This window comes from Aotus nancymaae, unplaced genomic scaffold, assembly GCF_030222135.1.
Source record: "Aotus nancymaae isolate 86718 unplaced genomic scaffold, 86718_ANA_hifiasm-v0.15.2.pri h1tg000008l, whole genome shotgun sequence".
Classification (NCBI taxonomy): Eukaryota; Metazoa; Chordata; class Mammalia; order Primates; family Aotidae; genus Aotus; species Aotus nancymaae.
In genome coordinates this window covers 44,038,060-44,064,345 of record NW_026988419.1, presented here as the reverse complement: position 1 = coordinate 44,064,345, position 26,286 = coordinate 44,038,060, and the positions used below count along the sequence as shown (strand labels likewise).

The window sequence follows — 26,286 nt, the reverse complement described above, 5'->3', positions numbered from 1 at the left end:
GTCAGAAACTATGAAAAAATATTTTCTTTTCAGACATAATTCGTCATTGAGTCATAACTCGCTAAGATAGCTTGAGACGATATTGGTGAAAACATTTTAAACAGCACGGAATACTTGAAAGATCTCCCCAAATCTCCACATTCTCTAGTCTGCTCCATTGAAGGTTTTCAGAGACCTTGCAAAGAATCACTTGTTGAGTCATTGCCATAAACAAAAGACTATCATCCATGGCTAATATTTTTTATTAAATAAGATTTTCTCTGATATTTTGCTAATCCTTTTTCTTCTCATTGCTTAGTCTTCCTCAAAAACATCTTTACTTTTAAAACACCTGAATGCGTTCACTAAAATGCATTGAATTACTTTGTATTTTTAGACCACATCTGCTATAATGTTTATTAATAGAAGTCAGGCTGCCTTTTGAGGTCCATACAATTTAGAATTAGGAGTTATGATATTTCACACCATTTTCGTGATGATGTGAGAGAAATGATATGCTTTCTTTTATCTTGAAAATGAGATACTTTATAATGGAATAGAAAAAAAGCAAGAGTTAAGCTCTGTCTTTGGTTGAGTTCCCTGAAAACAGACTCTAAAGCAGCTAATGATAGGCAGAAGATTTATTGGGGAATTACTTTGGGAGATACATCTGTAAGGAGATGAGAAAGGAAGGTTTAGACAGAGGGAGAAGCTGACCCCATGCAATTGATGGATGTTTCAGGGGACTCTACAGGAAACTTTGGAACTAAGATGGCCCTTCAGAGTTGCTATCATTCATAGTAAGAGGGATAGGTCTTTGTATTCCTGAATCAGACAATCATTGACTGTGGGCTGAAATTTGGAAGGGGTGGAGTTTACATCTGGTAAAGCAGTCTTTGTAACTGGGGGCAATTCTAAGTGAGAGACACTGCTATGAACCCTCAGTAACAACTATTTTCAGCGGCTGATAGATCAATGTTTTGGCTTTGCAAAGGGCATACATGTGGACTGACAAATTATAGGCTCCTCCTATATGTTCAGTACTCTTCTGAACACTATAGGGAAATATAACACATGATTGTTCCTCCTTAGGTGTGTGTTGTCTAGGGTAGATAAGTTGAACCCATATGAAATGGCACAAAAGCATTCAAGACAAGCAATTAAGTGCTAAATTGTGCTGGGCTGCCTTACCTATAAGAGATATAGATAGTAGATGAGAAAAAGAATTGGCCAATGATGATTATATTTTCAAGACTGTCTTCTTTAAAAAGATAAAATGTATTGTGCAATTAAAAAGGAGTGTTATTGAAATAAATGGTGGAGAAAAGGAAAACCACTTTGCACTAATAAAGATAAGAAGAGGACAAATAGAAGAATGATTATCTTCTGTCCATAGCACAGTAAGGAATCCAGGCTACCTAAATCCATTCATTTTAATTCAGAAACAGTTTTGAGCAATTACTAAATGCAAGGCTCAGAACCAAGTGCCTAAGAGGACTCAAGGAGAATAAGAGATTATGAATTTTAGTACAAGTATGATGACACAAGCATGTCACAAGACTTAACATGATAATTTGAATTAAGGAAACACAAAGTACTAGTGATGGCAGTGGTTGTAGCCATCTTGCAGGCTGCAGCAGGGAGGCACATGGAGACATAGCTGGGGCTGCACACTCCAGGGAGCTGGTAGGAGCCCTGACTCTTCTGAGTTGGTGCAGGAGCTCTCCAGGTGCCACTGCAGCTGCCCAAACGGTGCTGCAGACCCAGGCCTCCTGCTCTGTGGAGCAGGCAGGAGCCCTGCCCTCCTGGATTGGGGTGCACCCACCCACGCTGTGGCTGTGGCTATAAGCCTCCCTGTGCTCTTGGAGGGGGCAGCAGCTTCTTGGGTGCAGGTGCAACTGCCCTCTCAGGCCCAGGACCTGGACGTCTCTGTAGCCTGCATCCTTGGGGACCCAGGAAGTTCCCTCTCCCCACACATCCTTGCAGGCTTGGGAGTGTCTGCTCTGACTACCTGGCCTCTTTCCTCTGCCACCCTGGCTCTGATCTCGCCCCCAGTTGCAACTAAGCCCTGGGGTCCTGAATAACAGTGAGACACAGAGTCCTGGACAGAAGTTGGTGGGTCCCTGGTGAGGTCCCATGGATGACCTGCCTGCAGAGAGGAGCTACTCACTGCGGGTCTCCTCTGAGCTGTTGTAACACTCAATAAAGCTCATCTTCATCTTGTTCACACTTCACTTGTCTGTGTACCTTGTTCTTCTTGCATGCAGAACAACAACTTAGGCCAATGCACCATGGCCACAGAGGTTTCCAGCCAGAAAATTGACACCCCAAAGATCCCGTAACACTAGAATGGCACGAGCAATGAACAGACATGTCTACTTGGAGGCTCTCAAGACAGGCTACATGAAGCAGGTGACATGTGGGGCCAACTTTAAATAATACAATGTTTTTCAGGGAGCAAGAGAAAGGAAGACCATGGAAAATACTGTAAGGAAAGAGGTGCAGAGTTTGGATGCATACTTGTCAATTTAAATTAGCCCAGTTTCAGATGGAGAATGGGTTTCAAGCAGTGGTGTTGTAAGAGATGAGGCTGGAAATACAGTCTAGACATGAGACCTTAGAATAGCAAGGTGATGAGCTTTTATTTTGTCTGCTTGCCAATCCAGTGTCATAAAAAGGTATTAAATATTGAAAGACTTGAGGAGAGCACAAAATTAAGGGAAACACAGGGAGCCATGGTCATCTTTACAGGCAATGAAGAGATACCTATTGTGGAAAGAAGGAGGCAGACTGGATCTCCATTTTAGGAAGGATGAGGATGAGACAAAACAATTTTAGCAGGGAGTCAGAGCACATTTTCTTCAAAGACTAGACTGAAGAAAGAGCCACAGAGTGTACATATACTTGCTGGGAAAATTAGGTTAAGGAGGGAAATGGGGTCAGGTTGAAAGAGAACATCAAAAATCAGGCAAGAGACGTTTCCTTTTAATAAGGACTGAGCGGAAAGTTACACAACTTCAGCCTTACTCACAGCTTTCTACGTGGCAGTTAAACATGACAGTGATTCATTTGGAAGGGTGGTTGAACATGATAAAATGTGTGACTGATTGGAGAATACTAGGTCAGAGGCAGCTAAGTCAATTTGGAAATTATCCTTCTGCAGATGGTGGATGAAATCATCTGGCTCCAGAATGAAATCATCAGGGAGCAAACCTTTCAAAGGAAAGGGGAAAAGAACAGCATGGTGTGTACATGGTGAGAAGGAGGACGTGAGGGAAGCATCACTAAGGGTCTGATTAGGAGTACTAAAGCTTTTAATCATTTTTAAAAAGGAGGATTCAATTTTGAGGTCTGAGGTTGTGATTAATTCAAGGGCTATGAGGAGAGACAGGAAACTGAACAGAAGGAGGGCTTCATTAGTGCTATTGATAAAAATGGTTTGGGACTGATTTTCAAATTTGTCTTGAATTTAAACCACCTGGAGCCTGTCCTCAGCAGAGTCAGCAAAGCACAGCCTTGAAAGAGGCGATCACTTTCCTAAGAACCCAACAAAGCACAGCATTATGCAAGGAAACATGTCAAATGTCTCTGGGAGGGACTTGTACTTTAGCTTCCTTTGAGTCTTTAAGGCTAAAATTCTAACTACAGATGTTTTCAATTTATATTGCATTTTTTTCTCATTAAATTGGCAAACAATTGTGATTATTCTGTATCTCCAGCTGCCTTTCATTATAGGCTCTATCACATAACAGTTTCAACTGCTGGGAAAATTGTTCATATTACCGTTACAGCTCCACCTATCTCTATTTATTACCACTTGAATCTACATTTGTACTTCACATATATGCAGACCAACTCTCTGCCCTATCAGTTTAACCATAACTGCTTACATGCATATGCTTTTGGTATGCACTCTTTAAAATGTGATGAATCATATTCTTTTATTAAAAATAAATGCATTTGGGAGGCCAAGGTGGGCAGATCACTTGAGGCCAGCAGTTTGAGACCAGCCTGGCCAACATGGTGAAACCCTAACTCTATTAAAAGTTAGCTGGGCATGGTGGTGCATGCCTATAATCCCAGCTACTCAGGGGGCTGAGGCAGGAGAATCAATTGAACCTGGGAAGCAGAGGTGGCAGTGAGCCAAGATCCCACCGCTGCTCTTTAACCTGGGCAACAGAGCAAGAGTCTGTCTCAAAGTAAAATAAAATAGACGATTCTCAAAAGAAGATATACAAATAACAAACATATGAAAAAACTGCTAACCATCACTAACAATTAGAGAAATGCAAATCAAAACCATAATACAATACCATCTTACTCCTCTAAAAATGGCCATAATAAAAAAATAATAGATGTTGGCATGGACGCGGTGAACAGGAACATGCACTTCTACACTGCTGAAAGGAATGTAAACTAGTAAAACCACTGTGGAAAACAGTGTGAAGATTCCTTAAAGAACTAAAAGTAGAATTACTATTTGATTCAGCAATCCCACTACTGGGTATCTACCTAGAGGAAAAGAAATCATTATACCAAAAAGATACTTGCATGTGCATGTTTATAGCAGCACAATTTGCAATTGAAAAAATGTGGAACCAACCCAAATGCCCATTAATCAATGAGGGGATAAAGAAACTGTGGTATGTATATATGATGGAATACTACTCAGCCATAAAAAGGAATGAGTTAATGACATTAGCAGCAATGTGGATGAGATTGGAGACTACTATTCTAAGTGAAGTAACTCATGAATGAAAAACCAAACATTGTATGTTCTTACTCATAAGTGGGAGCTAAGCTACGAGGATGCAACAGCATAATAGTGACACTGGACTTTGGGGAATCAGGAGAAAGAGGGTGGAAAAGGAGTGAGCTATAAAAGTACAAATTGGGTGCCGTGTATACTGCTTAGATGATAGGTTCACCAAAAATCTCAGCAATCACCACTATAGAACTTACTTAGGTAACCAAACACCATCTGTTCCCCCAAAACCTATGGAAATAAAAAATTTAGAAAAAGAAAAGAAAAATAAATGCAATCTCTGGGGTATTTTTTAACCTATAAGATAGTCACATAATGTGAATTAAATATCATTTGAGGTTTCTGTTGATAGCATCAAAAGAATATCCAGCAGAGAATTATAAGCAAATTTTTATAAGACGTTGCTAAATTTTTAGTTTTATCTCTAGAGCTCCCTGTTACATCTCACAAATGCTTTTGTCTAGTTCAATTTTCCAATAGAATTTTCATTTTCTTTCATATTTCATTGTGTCAGTTTTATTGAATTGAGTCATGAAAGTATAAAAATGAGAATAAGAGATGCAGTATAGCATTAGACACGGCTTCAAGCCCTCTTCTCTGACTTCAGTTAATTATAACATCCAAGGTTTAGAATTTTATGACTAAAAAGTAATATTCATACAACATATTCTCCTTTTACTCTTTCCCCTTAAACTTCAGCATTCTCCAGTGGTCTCTTCTGGGCCCACTATTCTCCTCTGCTGTGAATGACTGCACTACATTGCAATCTCCAACAACTACTGGATGAGATGGCTCACATGTCTTTATATATAATCCTGACTATCTCCAGCTAGATGCTCCATGGACATAGAACACATGTCCTCAGCCAGCCCCCTTTGTTAGTCCCCATCTCAGCATATGCCAGCACCTTTCTTCCAGATACGTGAGCCAGAAACTTGCAAATGATCTGAAAATCCTTGGTCCTTCACTCTTTCATCAGATTGTGTTGATGCTTTTTCTTAAATATCTCCCAAATCCATCTCTCTCCAGCTGCAGTGACATGAACTGCTCCTTCTTGCTTCTTTAGCTTATATATTGTTCTAACCAATCTTTCTCTTTTCAGTTTTACTCAAGTTAAAAATTCTTCCTTCAGTATTGCTGCCAAGGTGATCTTTCTAACATGCAAATCACAATGTGTTTTACTTGCCAAAACACTTCGATATTTTTCAGTGAAACTTCTATTGGTATTTTGGGTGGTTCAGATTTTTTTAAAGGGATTGGCCTACATGCAAGAATTTCAACATCTTTGGCTCATCTACAAAATGCCTAAAATATTCCCCAATCTTTATTACAACCACAAATACCCTCCTCACACATTTCCAAGGGTCCCTCTAGAGGGTATGGTTACACATCCAGCTAAGAACCACAGATAATTTCCTTAAAACACCCTCAAAATAATTTTTAATTTCTTTATTTCTACATATAAGTCCCTTTATGATATCTTTTCCTGCTTCTCTAACTTCTCCTACCAACCCCTTGCATGCAGTGTAGCATAGAAACTGCCCACTAGTGGCTCCCCAGGCAAGGCATGACTTTTAAGAACTTCATGCCTTGATGTATGTTATTCTCTATGTCTTACGTTCTTTTATTGCTCAAGACACTGTCTTTAACCCTCACAACTCATTAAGAAACAGTGTATTATAGCTACTCTTCCTTGCTTCCTCTCCTCTCCAAATTCCAGCCTAGCTTACATGGCTAGGTCCCATGCTTCCCATGTACATATCTAATTAATATTACTTATTACCATGTATTTATTCAGCTTAGTTGGTATGTTGGTCTGTTTTTCCCACTAAATAGTATTAACAGCATATAAAGCAAGGAGTGACCTCCTGCACCACGTGCTGGGTAATAATTTTACATTCCAAGGCAAAAATACCAGTATCTGACATGAAATCCACATGAAAAGCATGTACCCACAATAGATTCCTAGTGGTACAAAACCATTGTGAAATTGGTTTGGCCATGTTAAGTTCTATTCTATCTTATATCTATATTTATTTTATGTAATTTGTTGGGGATTTTGCCTTTTGTTGTTTTTTGTTTTACAAATAATGTTTTAAGTTACTTGTCACTGGGTAAAATCAACAGCCCCAGAGGACATCCTAGTGTGTACTACTCTATCCTCAACCTCTGACTCACTTTTGGGCCTACTACCTTCTCACATTTATGGGAACGATGAATAAACCAACTAGAGAAGATGAGTTTATTCTTTCCACATTCCAGAGGGAAAAACAGACAAAAGACATATGTGTTTTTCCCCTGACACTTAATACTATCAGGCATTTAATGTTGTCAAATTCTGATAGAATTTAATATCTTATTGTATCTGTTGTATTTTCATTTCTAATGATATCAAATATCTTCCACATTTATCAGTTTTTATATTGTGGCTTTTGTAAATTACATGTGTAGGACTATGCATATTTTGGAGGTTTTTACAGAAACTGTATTAAACCATTTCTGTAATATATATTACATAAATTTTCCCAACTTGAACATGCTTTGAAGCATTTTATATATATATATATATATATATTTTTTAAGGTAGGATCTCACTGTCTTGCCAGGGCTGGCCTTGAACTCCTGAACTCAAGTGATCCTCCCACCTCAGACTACTGAATAGCTAGGACTACAAGTGAGCAGCATTGTGCCTGGTTATAGTACAGATTTAAGACATATTTTAGAATCTGATCTTTCAACATTTTATTACTTATGTATTTGTTTTCATTTCCATTCCAAGATTATTAAACTACGCAATAATTTTTATGCTAATATATTGAGAGGTTTTAAAAATTGAATCAGTTCATTTGGGAACTTTTTTGGCATAAGAATTAAAGAAAGAAACATGCTTTCAAATGATACATAGTTATCACTTTAATAGTATTTACTGAATAAATGGGGATTAATTTTTTTCTATGTTAATTCTAATATAGGTACATAGGTTAATTTCTAAATATTTTTCTTTCCCTATGACCAGTAGCTTTTTTATTATTTTTAAATATTTACTTGGGCCAGGGCCCACTTTTATTCACCATTTCTGTTTTGGAGGAGATTTTTTTTTAATCATTTTTCTTGCATATTTTTCATTCTAATGACCTTCAGAATAGTTTTGTCATGTTTTCTGTTTTTAAGATCTTATAGGGATTTTCAGTAGAAGTATTTATCTATTAATTTAGGAAAAAAATTACATTTTTCAAATATTGAGCTTCCCTATGTTAAGTGAGGTTTAGCCCTAATTTTATTTTACATGTCTCAGTCAAGTGTTATGGATTTTTTCAATCAGGTTATGCAAATTTCTTGTCATGTTTAGGAATATGTTGTATGTTGCTATTGTCGTTGGATAATAATCCCTTCTTCAATTGTGTTTCTGTGCAGTAGTACTAATAGCAACAGTAACATATTATGGTAATAACAATGTATGCTTCACACTAGTACATAAATCAAGTATGATTACTCTTGAAATGTAATTTTCCAATTACACATAGTATACAATTTTTCATCATTCACTCAATGAATGTATGTTGAGCATGCACAAATACTAAGAAAATTTTTAGAACCAGTGTAAACAGTCTCTGCCTTTGTAACAAATACAATTAATACAAAAGACTGACACTATCCAAATAATCACACCCTATACAAAACTTTGTAATTTGTGCTATAAAGAAGAAATACAGTGTGCCAAGAAAACTTACCTGCGTTGTGATGAGGAGTGAGGAGTCTATGAGGCATTGAGAAGAGTTCTGAAAGATAAGTACAAGTAAACTGGGCAAAAGAATGCACATTCAAATGGTTTTCAGCAGGACAGGGAATCTAGAAGTTTTTAGAAAATTGACAAAATCCCATGTGAGTGGAGCACAGAGTAAGGCAGATAGTGGTGTAAGGAAGCCTGGGAAGAAGGCAGGAGTCAGGTCATACCAGTACCTCATAGTTTGAAGATTTTTGTCTTTATCCTAGAAGCTACCACTGAAGCTCAATAAGATGAGTGCATGTGTGTTATGTTAGCCAGGGTGGTGGGAGAGAGTGAGAGGTGACATATTCGGATTTTTACTACAAATTGATTTATCTGGCTGTAGTGAGAAGACTGGATCAGAAGAGGGCAAGAGTAGATGCCTCAGAACCTGTCAGAGGCTATTGAAAATGCTCAGGTGAGACATAATGATTATGTGGACAAGGATACTGGCAGTGGAGATAAAGAGAAGGATATGGCCTTAGGGAATGTTTAGGGTGCAGAATTGGAAATATTTAACAAGGACAGGACTCTGGCATGGTCTGAGAGAGAGAGAGGTGACAAAAATGACTTCCATGTTTCTGGCCTGCCTACATGAATAGATAATGAGGCTATTGCCTTTTTTATCTGTTAATTTTGAGAATTTTTATTTTTATTTTTTAAATTAATCAACAATAAATGTATGCCACCATCCTCTTCAAATGTAGATTATTTCACTTTTTGTAGTATAGAATTTGAAGTGTCTATGGGACAGGAAAGTAAAGAAATCCACTAGTATAATAGGACCAACAGATCTAAAACATAGGCAAGAAATTTGAGAGCTTTGGCACAGTCTGGGCAGGCTTTTATTTGTAGCATTCCCAAAATCCAAATAAGAACTGTCATTTCTGTAGCCAAAAATTGTTAGTGTTTGTGACTTAAAAGTATTGCCACATATTTCTGGTTCATCTACATAAACTTATATAATCTGTATGGTTTATACTTGAAGGAAGTCAAACAAACCTCACACATTTTTTTAGGCATATAAATACTCAAATTTAAGATATAGAGTTCAAAATATAACCAGTTTGGGGGAAAATGATGTTGTAAACTAAATACTGAAAATAAAACTGAAAACATTTAGGCTAAATTCATATGTGATACACTTTGAGACTTATGTTTTATCATCACAGTTTATTCAGTCATGAAAAATCTATGGCTTTCCCTTTTTATCAATAATACTACCCTGACATTTTTAAGGGCAGAGACAGTATTGTCTCTGCCCTTAAAATACCAATTATCAGATAATTGGTATTATGTTGCTTTTGTGGGTAATGTTGTAGATAGATTTTCATTTATAAACCAGTACATACATGATGGAAGGTATTTGTTGTATCTTTTAAACAAATGGCAAACAAAGTATACCACCACATCTCCTTTTCACTATTGGAAATGAAGTAGATCTAATATGGTCAAAGGAATTCCACAAAACAAAAACCACTGACATGACAAAAGCGTGCATTTAATTTGATGCTTTGCAGAGATACATGACCAAAGTTGGGTGCATGGCTTGTCTTTCGGGATGGTCCCAGCTGTTTATTTTTAAAGAAAATAATTAAAATAGAGGCAACAAATGCAATTAAGAAAAAAAGAGTCTTGAGACACAAGGGGACCTACATGTTCTGGTCTTGAGCATGCAAGTATTACAAAGCATTCCAGATACAGTATGACAGAGGAACGGTGAACAAGCATTGGAACGATGCTCTTTCTCTCAGAAACGGGAAGTCTAACAGTTATGTTTTCACAATGGTAGTGACTAAACCATCTTTATTTTTAAAGAAATTTATAGGAAGAATTTTAGCACCATCATTAAAGGAAAAATAATAATTTTTTAGCCCTGCCTATCTCCAGTCTTGGAATAATAACAGAAGCATAGCACCTTTCAGTATCTAAAATATAAACAAGAATAGTAAGTCCATCCCAGCTTCTAGAGATGAGGTAGCTCATGCTAAGAAATGTTGGGTCATTTTTCCTATGAAAGTTCAAAGGCCAAATGGTCTAATTCCGATCATCACATTTGATTAGAGTCAGCTCCACAACTCAAGTTTCTAGATCTTTTTCTTCATTATAGGCTTCAGGATGATGAGATTGTACATGTGGAAGAGTCTCAACTTGGGGTCCTTGGACATGTCTGTAAAGTTCTATATGTCAATTATTTTGCATTCAATATCTTCTTAAATAAGAAAGTGCAAATGTATTAAATGGTATATACTAGTGTAACTTCTATCAATATTGATAGATTGAGTCAAGAGGAGAAAGATATCTTTAAATTTGAATGAGAAAGATGTCTAAACTTAGCATATTTGACAAAAATTTAAGAAGTAGAAGTAAATTCACTTTGTTCTTCAAAATGCCACTGTATATATACTATTTAAAAATTCTATTTGAGACAGTGAAAAACTGGTGTATTTTTAAGATTCTCCTTAAAGAGTCTCTATTATAGTTACACAGTATCAAGACATGCATGTAGGTCTCAATCACAAGTTAAACATTTTGATGTCACTTTTAATTGACAATCTTGGAATGAGAGGCCACAAAAGGGCACTAATTTCTATTTTTCAACTACAGCCAAGCAAAATAAACAGGTGTTGTGGCTCTATATACCCCACTCTTTAAGCTACCTGCCAGGAAGAATAATTTCCTCATAAATACTAAGCAACTTTTCCATTACACTGAAATAAATTGAAGAAAACGGAGATTTATTTATTCAATCAGTTTACTTTCTGTAAAGGTGGTCATTGTCATTGGTCATCTTAAACCTAAACTGTTGTATTGAAAAATATTTAAAATCAATTAAAACTTGAGGATTGTAAGTAAAATAAATATTCTGAAGGATAAGGAGGCCAGGCACTTAAGACCATATATACAATGCTGATGCAGGATCAGCCATTACTTCAAGAGTCTCAGGATCAACTTCAAACAGTCAAAGTTCTTGTGAATGGCGGTGGTCATTGATGGTGGTGCTCATTGTCAATGCATCTTGGCTTACTTTACACAAAACAAACTGGCCCAATTTCAACGCCGAATTCCTGGTCTGTGCCGCCAACATCCACAGGGGCAAGATCTATGATGGGCAAGCGTGCCACATTCTGTGTTCTATATTCAAAGACAGTCTTGCCCACATTTCCATTTCGCTTCTGAAATTAAATGGTACAATGGGTTAAAAGCACATACAAGTTTTTCCAAGTATTTTAGACAGCAACATTCCCAGACAACTTTTATAATGTAAAGGCAATGATTTTTAGAGTACTACTTAAAAAAAATGAAAACATAAAGTGAGTTATTAGTGTACTTATGTGACAGAATTTCTTTCATCCTTTAAGTAAATTCCCATGGTTCTTCTGCAGCTTTCCAAATGATCACTACCAATATAAATTATGACAGCTTTTTTGTTTTCCACAAATGAAACTATAATTTACCATTCAGTATTATTTTTGTTTTATATCTCAATATGCAAGTGGGGAGACTTACAATTTGGTGAAAAAAAATAAAGAATCTTGGATTGATTACACATTTTAGAAATAAGAAATTTTAAGCATGGGACTGAGATTCAGTAAGTTAAACAACTTGGAAAAGAACCAAAGACAGTCTGCAGAAGAACTGATCAGATCTTAGGCATCCAGTTCTTTCTTTACTATATGTATTCAAACCCCTGTCATGCTTCATGTCCTAACACACACTCGAGTTTACCCTAAAGAATGACTATAAACAAACTGCTAGTATGCTCATACACAAAGTAAAACTGCCCCCAGTTCTAGTGCCATAATAGTATTTTTAACAAAATTAATTTCTTTCCTCAACCAGATCAATGTCAATAAAAAAGTACTTACAGAGCAAGTGTCTTGAAGAACTATATATCTGAATCTAATATTTCCCTCTGCTTTGATATCTAAGTCATTTGCCCCTTTGAGAACCACAGCTTTTTTGAGGTTCTTAGCTTGATCATCCATGTATCCTACACTGTTTTTACAGACGTAAGTAATGTTCTGGGAGGCTTCTTTTGATAAAAGGCGCAAGAAGGTCATCTGAGTAATGGCTGTGTTAGGTGATTGGTGGTCTCCATAAACAAACTAGAAAAACAAAGAGCCTTTGTCACACACAAGACTGAAGGTTTCATAATGGCTTATACATGTATAGATAAATTGATTTCAGATAAATTAATTTTGAAGAGTATTACTTTAATTCTTGTCATAAAGCAAGCTATTCTACCTATACATCTAAACATAGGTATCTAAAATATCTATGAATACTCACAAGAACCTCTGTGAGTATGATGTGAGAACTAACCTAGACAAAGGGTAATGAAACCAAATATAACTATACTTCACCAGAACAAGCATAAATATTTTTAAATCTGCTTCAATCACATATCAAAAATAAGTCATTATTTTTATTGCTAATTTAAATAAAAATTAGGAATTAACTAGTAGTACAAAATCTTTTTACCCCAACTATTACATAATTGTAAGAAATAAGAATTAAAAGTCTTCCATTAGCTAACAAAAATAAATAATGAAAAAAAAATTTGTATACACTTTCCTACTCACCTTCACCTCTGAGCACTCCCATCTGAGCTTTTTTTACGTTTTATATTAGCTATATTTCAACTATTTATATTTAAAATTTAAATTTTCATGCTAATTAAATGATAGATTCTAGTTTATCTTGTATATGCACCCTTAATGTTCTTATATAATGTTTATTCCGAACGTGAGTTCTAGGAAAAGGTCAGAAGCAGAAGTGAGAAGAATCTTTCTGTTAGGCTGCCATCAAGAGATGCAAAATGAAATATTCACATTGCAAGAGGCAGTGGCATGGCCAGATGGTTGTCTGAACACTGGACTGTGATAGAAACAGGGTAGACTGGGACTCAGGAAAATATCAATCGACTTCATAACATTACAAAAATGACTTAAGTTTAAATAATATTAAAAATTTGACAGAATGATTCAATTATTTAAAACATTGTTATAGCCATTATCTAATATTAATTTACCATTTATCCCAAAATACAAGACCCTAAACTAAGTATTTTATATCCACATGGAAACTATGCAATAAATATTATCACCATTACTTTAAACTAGCAAAACTGAGTCTCCAAAATGTTCAGTGACTTTATGAGGCCCCAAAGTCAGTAAGAGATCCTGGTGAGGTACCCAGGTCTCCTGAAGCTGAATATACAGAAATAACTGTTTGTCAACTGTGGTAAGATCCCTTCCGGGACACTCCACAGTCCATGTCATATATATTAGAGAAACTTACAGTAAAAATAATTATTTTTCTATATTTTATCAATGAGAAAATTTTAATTAAAAATTTATGTTGACTTACAGCGAAACCTTGTTTATGCAATGGTATTACAATTGTAACTAATGAGAATATATCATTTCAAAATAAACATAGTAAAATAATCCTGGTTAAAAAAAAATAGCAAAGTCCTAAATAACTAAAGAAATGTAATAAGTAATTAAAAGTAAAGAATACAGTTTTAAGTAAGCATATTAAATTACCTGAGATCCTCTATTCATATCAAGACCATACCACACAGGTTTATGGTCAGGAGATTTACTGGCCCACCAGGTTTTACGTGGTACACTGGATGGGTTTGCTGAAATACATGTTTCCCCTGTTTCCATGTTGCAGTAAACTTTGATTGCATCCTCAACAGATCCTTGGTTAGGATCAATCCAGTATTCACCTATTTTTCAAAATAGGAATTTTACTAAATAAAGTCAATCTCAATCATGATTATGAGTATCCAAAAGAATTAGCAGAGAGTTTGAAAATATATATTCCCTGATTAATAATTATTTTAAGAGAGAGTACCCCTTAAGAAAAAAGTAACCATTATGCATCGAGGGACCTTTCTACATGTTAGTTGCCATTGTAAGGCAATTTGCCAAACCATGTACTTAAGGCCCAAAACTTCCATGTAAAGGAAATATCATTACCCCCATTTTATAGATGAGAAAACAATACTGAAAAGAGACAACTACAGTAAGTGGCTTTGCCAAAATAGATGTGTTCCCCTTAAATTTATAAAGCCAATCTTTTAAAGTAAATTAAAATTAGAATATAATAATGTAACATCAAAATGATGAGTGAACAAATGAGTTGAATTACAATTAGAATGCTATGAATCATTTCATTGGCTCTTTTTAAAATTAATCTCATATCTGGGAGATTCTTAAAACAGGAAATACCAAGGCAGTGCTTGGTGGTAGGCATACAGTCAAATACACAATTTTATTTGCATATATGGGTGTATATATTTTATATATATATAGTGTGTATATTATATACATAATATGTGATAATTGCATTTTAAATGAAATTAAAGTGGTGGAATGTATATAGAGTTAATAAAATTGTCCTTTCTTCAAAGATAATAATTTTAGCTATTTTTGTCAATGTCATTTCAAAGTTAACAGAAACTTTTAAGCACTTTGTAGATCATTTGTCTCCTATGACTTAGGATCCCTCTTCTCTAGATCTTATTAGATTAATTAAAATGACAGAATAAGGTAAACTCTAAGCCTGGTACATGCAACTAGGGCAGAAAAACTATTTTATTCCAAAATGCCTTGGAACCTCATAATAATATAATCCTACCAGCAGAGATTCCAAAAGTATGATTTACAGAACATTAAACTACATGAAAGGAATTACATATTTAAATAAATTTGGGAAATATATGATTGATGATCCAACAATATTTTAACATTAAGACACTGACAGGTTATGCAAGTAAATAAATATTTTTAACAATACTAAAGCAAGTATTTTCCACATTTCCACGAAATGCTTTTACTCCAAAAAAATCAGTATTTTAAGATTTCTGGATGGAAATGGAAGTGCCATCATGAAACTGGATTATTGATAGGATATATCATCTATTATAGTACATTTTTTAAAGTTAACTTTTATTTTAGATAGGGTCCTCTGCAGGTTTGTTACATGGGAATATTGTACAATGCTGAGGTTTGGTGTACAGATCATGTCACTCAGGTAGTGAGCATAGTACCCAATAGGTAATTTCTCAACCCTCACTCCCATCCACACCCTCCCCCAATAGCAGCCTGCAGCGTTTATGGTTTCATATTTATGTCCATGTGTGCTCATTAGCTCTTACTTATAGGTGAGAACATATGATATTTGGTTTTCTGTTCCTGCATTAATTTGTTTAGGATTATGGTTTCCAGTTACATCTATGTTTCTGCAAAGGACATGATTTCATTCTTTTTTATGGCTACATAGTGTTTCATCATGTGTATATATCACATTTTCTTTATCCAATCTACCATGATGGGCACCTGGGTTGATTTCATGTCTTTGCTACTGTGAGCAGCACAGTGATGAATATACGAATGCATGGGTCTTTTTGGTAGAATGATTTATTTTCCTTTGGCATATACCCAGTAATGAGATTGCTAGGTCAAATGGTAGCTATGCTTTAAGTTCTTTGAGAAATCTCCAGACTGCTTTCCATAATGGCTGAATTAATTTACATTCCCACCAGTAAGTGTATAAGTGTTCCCTTTTCTCCACAGCCTTGTCAGTATCTGTTATTTTGTGACATTTTAATGACAGCCATTCTGACTTGTGTGAGATGGTATCTCATAGTGACTTTGATTTTTATTTCTCTGATAATTAGCGATGCTGAGCATTTTTTCATGTTTTCACAAAATTGACTGTTTTTACCATTCAATTATAAGCTCTATGTTTACTATTTTTATCTCATATCTATCACTAAGTAGAAAGTCAGTAACATATTTTGGAATGCAGTTGAGAATAAAACAATCAGAAACAATGGGTTTTGTTCAAATGGCCCGTGGTCTACTCACCACTCTGCTTTGTGGAATGGCAAAGCTTTAAGTCATCACATGTGCGGGCTGGGTGCTTTTTCGAGCCATCGGGGCTGCGCATGGTTTCAATCTGACTACTGAGTGACTTCAAGGTAGCATGAACCCCTGGGTCTGTTTTGTTTTTGTCATCAGGAGCCGCCTGATCTTCAGTAAACTCTGGAAGTGGATCTGGCATGCTGTCATCATAGTGCCCCATGATATCCCCAAGAGCAGCTGTAAGGTGGCCAGGGGGACCTGGAGGGCCAGGTGGACCAGGTTCACCAGGAGGGCCCTAATTAAAAATAAATTGGATGGACATTTAACACATTGTTTTTGTTTTACTTAACTGGTAGAACTTGGTGCATAGGAACTTCCAATAAGACAGTCCAATCTGACAGCAAAGGGAGATCTATGACTCCTGCTCTTTTGTAACTAGATGGGGGTGATCTAACAGGCTGTAACATTCAAGGATGAGAAATGATGCCTAACCATTTTCAGGCAACAGATCTTCAAGTCATTATCCAAGATAAAGAAAGATCAAAGCACAAAATATTTGCTCAGGTTTTTACCTTGAAGATACAATATATTTTATGCAAACAGTATGCAAATATGTGTGTTCATTTGCAAACTATTTTGGTCAAGGTACAACCAAAATGTTTTAAAAGTACTTTTGGACAGAAGCTGAACAAAGGATGCTGGGGAATAGTGGGTGCCCGTTCTATAAGATTATATGTCAATAACAAGAAAATACCCACAAGAAACACCCATAAGAGAATTATACTACTACTTCCAAATGAGAGGGAGAGAAACTTAGGAAGTCTTTTTATGTGCATTAATTACTGTCCAGATAAAAATTATCTGTCCTAAGCAAAATCGAAGAAATAGTCTTAGCTTTTAGAGATAGGGTCTTGCTGCTATGTTGCCCGGGCTGGATTCAAACTGCAGGCTCAAGCAACACTCCCGATTGAAAATAAGACACATTGAAGTAAGAGGGAGATAAACACAAAAAGTGGCAGAGACAACGAAATGGATCCTCTCTATTAATTCCCTTCTGCACTTCCCCAAGGAAGAACTCAGCAACTTGAAAGAACCAGGTGACAATATGAAGAGACACATAGTTCACATCTCAAGTAGAGAGCAAGATTTGGGAGCAAGGACTCTCCAGAAAGCTGGAGTTCTACTATTGGCTCTGCCACTTGTTATATGGCTCCAGACAAGTTGCTTTCACCTTCAATGCCAATGCTTCCTCGCTCTCAAAGAGCAGTTACATAGTTTTTTTTTTCTTTCTATCTCTAAGGTCATATATTGAGTCCATGCATTCCCTTACACTAATTTCAGGAGAAAGGAAAAGGTTTTTATTTTTTATTATTTTTTTTTAATATCAAGGACCACTGAACCACAAAATAAAATCAATCAACAGCCACATAAGCCAAAGGTATTCCAATTCTCTAGCTGTTTCCTATTCACAGTTAGAGAAATAAATGAGTAGAAACTATTTTTCTTGCCCACAGGAAATATAAGACTATTTGATCCACATAAGAAATAAATATCTGGCATAACAGTACTGCTATGAAAGGCAAAGAAAAGGGAAGGAAGAGAAGGCAAAGAAGACCAACGAGGAAGAAATACCAGCGAGGGACACATAAGCTCATATACAAACAGGCACATGAGTACACTTGTGCATGGAAGACGTATGAAGATGTTTTCCAGACATGAAAGAAGCAGGGATCTAACTAACGTAGTATATAACTTTGTATCATCCTCAAGACTATTGAAACTTTTTACAAAAAGTTTTAATTGAAATCCTCCCTGAATGTTGTTTTCAATGTAGAAAAACTTCAATTTCATACTCTCCATTTTCCAGCATTTTTATGCGTTTTCATGAAGTAGTAACTATACCTCACAGACATTTAAAATATTGCCCTTGAGAGCAAATCAACATTTTCATAACTTTAATTATAAAAACAATCATAACATGTTCTTTGCTCTTATTGGTATCACATTATGTTAATGTCTGGGTAGGCTGGACTCTGATTTTATGTGATCTAACTTATCCATATTAAAATCTTTGAAATAGTTACTTATACAAACTCTTGTGTGACTTTTAGGTTTGCTTTCAGAGTCCCTTAAGTCTCTTGTCCATCAGGCTGCACAGATATTTCTTGGATAGAATCGGAGCAATTGAAATGAATAGCATTTCTTGCATGCAAACCCTTGTGACTTTACCTCAGGTCCTGCTTCTCCTACACTGCCTCGTACACCTGGAGGTCCAATTGGCCCAAGTGGCCCAGGGTTTCCTTCTTTACCTGAAGGACCAACTGGGCCTGGAGGACCCTGCAAGAAACAAAGACTGTAGTTAAGATTCTATGAAGAAGAACTTTTGCAATGCTTTTCTCTAATCAAAGAACTATTTTATGTATTGAGCTATTAACAATGATTTCTAAGATTCATTTTCTTACTGATTAATAAATGAACTTCTGGTACTTTGTAACATTTATGATTTCATCACACAAGAATTTTCCATCATCCATGCATGGTAAAAGATGAATATGAGTTTACATATTTAATGGACTAGTCACCTACTTTTACTGGTAATAACTTTCATTAAACCTTAAATATTGTAAATTCAATTAACTTGAAATAAGAAAATGACAAAAGTTGGAGTGTTTAAGTGAAATTTCTGTGCTTATGGCTTAGAATTTCATGATGTCCTATTATTCTCAATTTTGTGTATGATTTGTTTATACTGCATTTAGATATAGCAGATTTTTTAAAATTATTTTTTCTATTTTTTTCTACAAAATGTTTTCTATTTTCCTAAGTAATTATATACATCAATTGTCTTATGCCATCAATGACTTTTACAAGCAGCATTAATACAAATGGAGAATTTCTAAAAGCTTCAAATATTGGTTTCATTTTATTATTTACTTCCAAATTAGCCTTATGCAAACTACTTCTGTGGAATAATCACAATTACTTACTTTGTCTTTTAAGACAAAATATATTCAGTTTTAAAATCTGTCTCCACTTCATGGTAAATCCTATTTTATCATCTCAAAAAGTGAAAGTTTAATAGAAATTATAATTAACACAATGTAACCAAATGAACTAACAGAGGAATATATCCAAACCCTAGGTAAGGAAGTTTAATGTGGCCCCATGAGGTAATATGTCATATTTCATGGCATTTCTACTTAAAATTAATTGCTAAATACCTTGTCTCATACATGTGTTGCCAACCTGAGGAGACGAGCCAACTTCAGCTTCAATACCATGAAAATGATACTCAAGCATTAGCAGTACATCACCAAAGGCATTATTATTTACACCTGCAACTTATTCATTTTTGTTACTTACTCTTGGGCCAAATGGTCCAGGGATTCCAGCACTTCCTTGTTCACCATTTGGACCCTAAGAAGGAATACAATTTAAAAAATGTTGCAAAATCTTTGGATTCTGCTTTGTACTGTTCTCAAAAATGTGCTGTCATTGACTTTAGTGGCATAAACTACTTTGATAAAGTCATCAATCTCTGCAATGTCTACATGAGTTGATCAATGTTAAAGACACGGGTAGGAGTAAAAGTGCATATAACCTTTGCTTTATTTCTTCCCTACAAATTATAGCTTATTATTGGCAATTATCATTTGTTATTCATCAAGATATTCGTTGAACTGAAAATAAGATAAAAACATATCCACCTATTTTATAGACAGATAAATGTTCATGTCAAGATACCTATGTAGTTTCAACTGGTGGGCAAATAATACTTAAAGAAATAACTTACAGGAGGGCCAGGAAGACCCTGAAGACCTGTAAAGCCTCTGTGGCCCTTCTGACCTCTGTCGCCTCGATCTCCATGATCACCTTTGTCACCACGAGGTCCTTGGGGTCCCTAGAAATAGTCATGACATGAAAATTAGTTGCCACATATTATTGTTGAAACTACAATTTACTGTAATTTTACTGTTTATAATTGTATTTACTATAATTTTGTATATGGTATTTTATATGGATTAATATACTTGCTTATTTAAATAGTATTAGACCTAGAAATTTCTGTATACTTTTCCCAAAGAATCATAGGTGATTACTGAAAAAAGATATAACAATACTTTTCTAAATGTTCCTTTTTTTACATGCTTATCTTATATTCATACTAAAATTAGATATTTTTAGGTTTGAGCTAGCCTATCTGAAATGTTTTCCAAAGATTATGTTTTACATATTTAGTTATTATTATACAAAAATATTGCCACCATATGAAGGTTTTTTTAAATTAAAACATTTCATACAATTTTTAACAATGAAATGATTTTAAATTTGGATATGTAAATAAACAGCTGGGACTATATTAGGAAATGGCAAAAACTCGCTTGAACAAATTAAACAGAAATGTCATCATTAAGCCACTCTCCTCTAAAGGACAAAGCAACTCTATGTTATCCCATATCTGCAATATCTGTAACCAAATGCAGTGATCTTGATGCTGAGAAACTACAAAGAAAGCCATAATTAAGGATCTTATTTGGGGATAGAAGGTATACCCAGAGAAGAGGTAAAAATTATCTAATCAATTTCAGATGTTTTGTTATTGTTGTTGCTTTTGGTTTTTTGATTTAAGTCCTGGGAAATTAAAAACAGCTCCAGGGTTCACAGCAAATTGTGGTTCCAATGATTTACTGTAAACTGACACGTGACATAGAGTCATCTACTATAGAGCTGGCTTCTATTGCTTTTAGTGTTTTCCCAAAAGAGAATTGGATCCCTATTTATCTGATTTTGGAAGATTACTGCAATCATCAAATCAGCTGGCTCTCAGGTTAATATTTCCCTTATTGTTTTGATTTTGAGTTCATATTTCCTAATTATCATACAGTCTAGGAACCCACTTTTAATAAAAATAAGATATCAGTAGCTTTTACATATTTTATATAACAATGTAAATTTAAATACTATCAAAATCAGCCTGAAGTTTTTCATAATGTTAGAAAGCTTCTTTTATTTGGGGGATGACCCAACGTTTCATAATTTAAAATAAATTAAATCAGAAGGTACATATTTGAATTACTAACTACAATGTATTTATTCAAGAAAACAAAATTACAATGTTTCTATAACTTTTCAGAAAACTATTTACTTGACATGCTTTGCAACTGTAAAATATTCACCAGTCAAGCTCAAATTAAAGCTGAGAATTATTTAATAATATGGCCATGATTTTAAAAATATAATTGTTCTTTTTGAGAACAGACATTAATTTACCTGATGGGCATGAAAAGAATATGACCTGTTAGACTGCACATGAGATGATTCATTCATGATAAGACATCTATATAATAAAGTTAACCTGAAAGTGATTCATTGCAAATAGCACAAAGATCAGAACATAGAAAAATCTAGTTGAAAATGAAACAATATTTGAATAGTGCTTTTCAAGTTTACAAAGAGCTTTCAAATCCATTTTCCTATGTGATTTTTAGAATAGCTCAGAGGGAAGCGGAATAATCCCTATATTTTAGGAGAAATCTGTGACTTTAAAAGTCTCCATGATTATTGATAGAATTCATGGTTAAATTCAGAAGAATTGTGTTAAAATTTTTAAAAATAAACTTGTATTTTTTTAAAAAGTAAACTCAAATAATTTTAAATTAATATTTTTGTTCAAGTTTAAGGAATTTCATATTTTTCAGTTATGAATCTTAAATCATACTTCTTTCTTTCTTTCTTTCTTTCTTTATTTTTATTGCATTTTAGGTTTTGGGGTACATGTGAAAAACATGCAAAGTTGTTGCATAGGTGCATACGTGGCAGTGTGGTTTGCTGCCTTCCTCCCCTTCACCTATATCTGGCATTTCTCCCCATGCTATCCCTCCCCTTTTGGAGTATATTTCATATAAGAAAACATTAAAAAAAAAAAAAAAAAACAGAGAACTTACAGGTAATCCACGTTTCCCAGCTCGACCAGGTGGTCCTATAGGACCCCGAGATCCCTAAAAGAAATTTTCAAAACAAAATTGGCGTAAGAAAAGATATTCACCTATTAATAGGTATAGGATATCAAAACTATGTGTGTATAGTAGGATGCTTATATATATGTCTGTGTGTGTATGCATATTCTTATGATTAATTAATTGAAATCAGGCAAATGACAGTATGTAGGTAAGACTGTGGTCACTATAACTTCAATGACACTTTTTTAGTCCATTTTATTCATTGACTTCATTGAATAAGTACCACCTTAGTTGAATACAGTAAGACATTACTCACATTTAACATAACACATACTTATTACATTCTCAAATGACAGCATTTTCAGATGATGGAGGTCAACGAATCAGTCTCTTGTATTCCTTCTTATAAATGAAATTTTGCTTTTCATACTAAGAAACATATACTAATTCATAATTAACTGTTTGCCATTCATTATTTACAGTGTTTAACGCAGTGCACTTGTATGATTGTGTATGTGCATATATGTAGCTTATAACATAGCATATGGGTGTGTAAAACTGTCAGTGTGAAAATGACTCCCTCCTTACCGGATCTCCTCTTTGTCCTGCATCTCCTGGAGCACCCACAGGGCCAGGAGTTCCAGGGGCACCCTGAGAGCCTGGCAGACCTGCGGGCCCAGGGTCTCCACGATCACCCTGACAAGAATAACCATGATATTATTTTTTAACATTTATTCTAAAACCGCAATATTCCATATGTTCATGTTATTCATATAGTATTAATGATGGAAAAATATACCCTTTAAAACTTATTTTAACTTATTATTTTACTTATATTTACTAACTAATAAATTGAATGAAAAAGAGTAAAGTTATTCACCCTAATTTCAGGTCTCATCATTCCCCTCACCTACTCCCTATTGCTCTCACAGTCAAGATCATTGGAGTATAGAATTGATCACCTCCAGAATTTAACATGTTTTCTAGACCACCAGTCTTTAAGCTGCCATATCATTATACTTGGAATACACAAAGACTTTCCAAAGATCGTGAAAACAAAGAAATTTTCAAGGAAACCACCTTCTAGATTTTCCTCTCCATATGCAATCTTTCAGAAAACTAAATTGTGATTACCCTTCCTTACTTTCCCTTCAATAGTCCACCTTCTTCTGTTTTACAAAAGAAAGGCAGAAATCATAGCATCTGCAATCTTATTATGATGCAAAGTCTCAAGGAATAAATACCTCTAGGCACTGAACTAAGGGACATTTCCAGAATGCATAGTTTTCTTGAGTATAAAGCTAAGAAGGATGAGGAAAATAAAGAGACTCCTTTTTATTTTATCCAGATGACCCAATTATGACAAGGCTCCAAATATTACTTGTCTCCTTAAGAAGTCAGAGGTGAGGTAAGTGTTATATGAACATGTCTAAATATAAATATTTGACTTGAAAAATGGACTATATATTTACATATTTTCTGACAAAATCATCTTATTTGACTGATTAATTTATCAACCTAGATAAACTTTGACAATTAGGTTACTGAACAGACACATAATAAATTGAATAAGCTAAATTAGCAATTTCAAGGATTTGGAAAAAACAAAAAAACTTGGTCAGGTGCGGTGGCTCACGCCTGTAATCCCAGCACTTTGGGAGGCCGAGGTGGGCGGATCGTGAGGTCAAGAGATCAAGATTGTCCTGGCCAACATGGTGAAACTCTGTATCTACTAAAAATACAAAAACTAGCTGGGCGAAGTGGCAAGCACCTGTAGTCCCAGCTACCTCAGGAGGCTGAGGCAGGACAATTGCTTGAACCCGGGGGTGGAAGTTGCAGTGAACCGAGACTGCACCACTGCATTCCAGCCTGGAGACAGAATGAGACTCCGTCTCAAAAAAAACAAAAATAAAAAATACTTAAAGCACTTATATATCTAGAATTTACCAGGACTCACCTCCTTTGCAACTATTTCAACTCTATATATACATATTCAAATCTCATTTCATTTACAAGATTTAAAAATTATGACCTTACAAAAAAGGTTGTTATTCAGAAAAATCACAGCTGCATTGGAACTATGAGGAAAAATGATAGTTTTTAATATAAATTTAAAATATTTCAGATTTGCCTGACTTTAGATTTTTTAATCAGCGAAATGTCTCTTACACGTTCTCCAACAGCACCATCCCGTCCTGGGGTACCATCATTACCAGCTGGACCCTATAAAGAATAATAGTTTGAAAACCTACTTAACAGAGTAATAAAAAAACCTCATTCCAATTGCCAGAAAAATGACAGTATGTTTTGCACCTGTTTTATAAACTGTAAATTAGCATTTATGGAAATGTCAGCAGAAGAAAGGGTTCTGCCTCTTTTTTATTATTTTGAATTAGTGTATATTAACACATTCTTACTTTATCCATATTCTTCATTTATATTTCTTATTTTGAAAAAATTAAAATCCTGAAATACTTTGAAATAAACAATTACATCCTTACCACTTTGTTTTGCTTGTATTACCAATGAATGGTTTTTCCTACATTTACTTCTTAAGATTATTCAAATAATATCCTTAAAGTTTTGAAATAAAATAACTGTGTTTCAATGATATTAAATTACTTTAAGAAATATATAGTCTTCCTTTTCTATTTTATTGTGATTTTTATTATAAATATGTCCTTACTATCTGGTCAAATATTGTTACAAAAGCTATTGATTCTTTCTTTCAATAAAATGTTACATTAACTGTTTGATGATTGACCCCTTAAAACGCTGAATAGAGGATATTCCAACCTTAAACTTTTCAAATTGCCTATCAAAAACTGATTTCCTCTGAAAAGTGCCTAAAGGAACATGACATCCATTATGTTACTTTATCGTGATATTTAAGTAAAATAACCTCTACTAGCTTTACCCTTTTTGCAAGCTGTAATAGCTATATTAATCCTATCACCATAAAACTTGGCAATTTTGATAAATATGCCATTACAAAATGAAATAATAACAAGGGAAAAGATGAATGGATGTGTCCTTTCACTTTCAAAACAATTTGGCAACAGTTTAAATGAACTAAAATACTTAGCTCCAGACTAGAGGAAGGTCAGTGCAAAGACACCAATCCTGTTACCTTGTCTTTATGTCATCATATAGCCAACTCTCTAGGGAAGTAGAGTACATCAAATAACATTACTAAGAAACTTCTTGAGGTCAAATATTAAATCAAATTCTAAATCATTTGCTGAATGAAAAAATTGTTCCCATGACATTCAGATAACAAGAGAAGAGTTATTTTCACTATAGTACTCACTTCTGGTCCAGGTTCCCCTACAGGACCGTTGGAACCTGGGGGTCCCACAGGTCCAGGTGGACCTTTATCTCCTGTTGCACCAGTTGGTCCTACTTTTCCTGGTGTGCCCTGAAATAGAAGTATAAATGTCAAACACTTCCGACGAAATTGAAGAATGCTAGTTCCTATAAAGGCTGTTTTCAAAATGGTGCCTCCAGGCTCCCTGTATAACAGTAATTTTGCATTATCTTACAACACCCATGTAATTATAATGCTTTCTTAGAGGCATGCTCACCTCCTATCAGACTCCTCCTGACATATCTAAGGGACCAAAAACCAGCCATTTTTTTTGCCACCAGCACAGGTGTGCAATTTTGGGTTCTAATCATGTATACCATGGTTGATTCTAGCTGCCCTTCCGGAATTTGCATCACTCTCATCCTTTTTCAATTCTGCTTTGTCTGTTCATTTTATTTCTATGTTCTGATACTTTGGTCTCACTCTTGAGAGATTTTACTTTCAAGTCTTTGGCTCACTTCTGATAACAGTAAGACTTCCCTTAACTCCTACTTTGTTGGTTTCATATTTCTACCCACATGTCTCCCAGTTCCAAGATCCCATATATCTCTCTGTCTACATTCCAT

General features: G+C 34.9%; 1 protein-coding gene across 1 annotated transcript in view; it reads right to left on the bottom strand.

Moving 5' to 3' along the window:
* Window positions 1-9,990: 9,990 nt before the first annotated feature.
* The window catches only part of COL5A2 (collagen type V alpha 2 chain), a 145,277-nt gene continuing 128,981 nt past the window's right edge, over window positions 9,991-26,286 (bottom strand). Inside the window, exons 44-54 of the mRNA XM_012464104.2 lie at window positions 25,664-25,771; window positions 24,523-24,576; window positions 22,942-23,049; window positions 22,339-22,392; window positions 20,187-20,294; window positions 19,757-19,810; window positions 18,623-18,730; window positions 16,397-16,688; window positions 14,063-14,250; window positions 12,380-12,619; window positions 9,991-11,686 (exon numbers count right to left, since the gene is read on the bottom strand). Coding sequence (XP_012319527.2) covers window positions 11,540-11,686; window positions 12,380-12,619; window positions 14,063-14,250; window positions 16,397-16,688; window positions 18,623-18,730; window positions 19,757-19,810; window positions 20,187-20,294; window positions 22,339-22,392; window positions 22,942-23,049; window positions 24,523-24,576; window positions 25,664-25,771 — 1,461 coding nt within the window. The 3' untranslated portion in view covers window positions 9,991-11,539. The remainder of the gene's footprint in view (window positions 11,687-12,379; window positions 12,620-14,062; window positions 14,251-16,396; window positions 16,689-18,622; window positions 18,731-19,756; window positions 19,811-20,186; window positions 20,295-22,338; window positions 22,393-22,941; window positions 23,050-24,522; window positions 24,577-25,663; window positions 25,772-26,286) is intronic.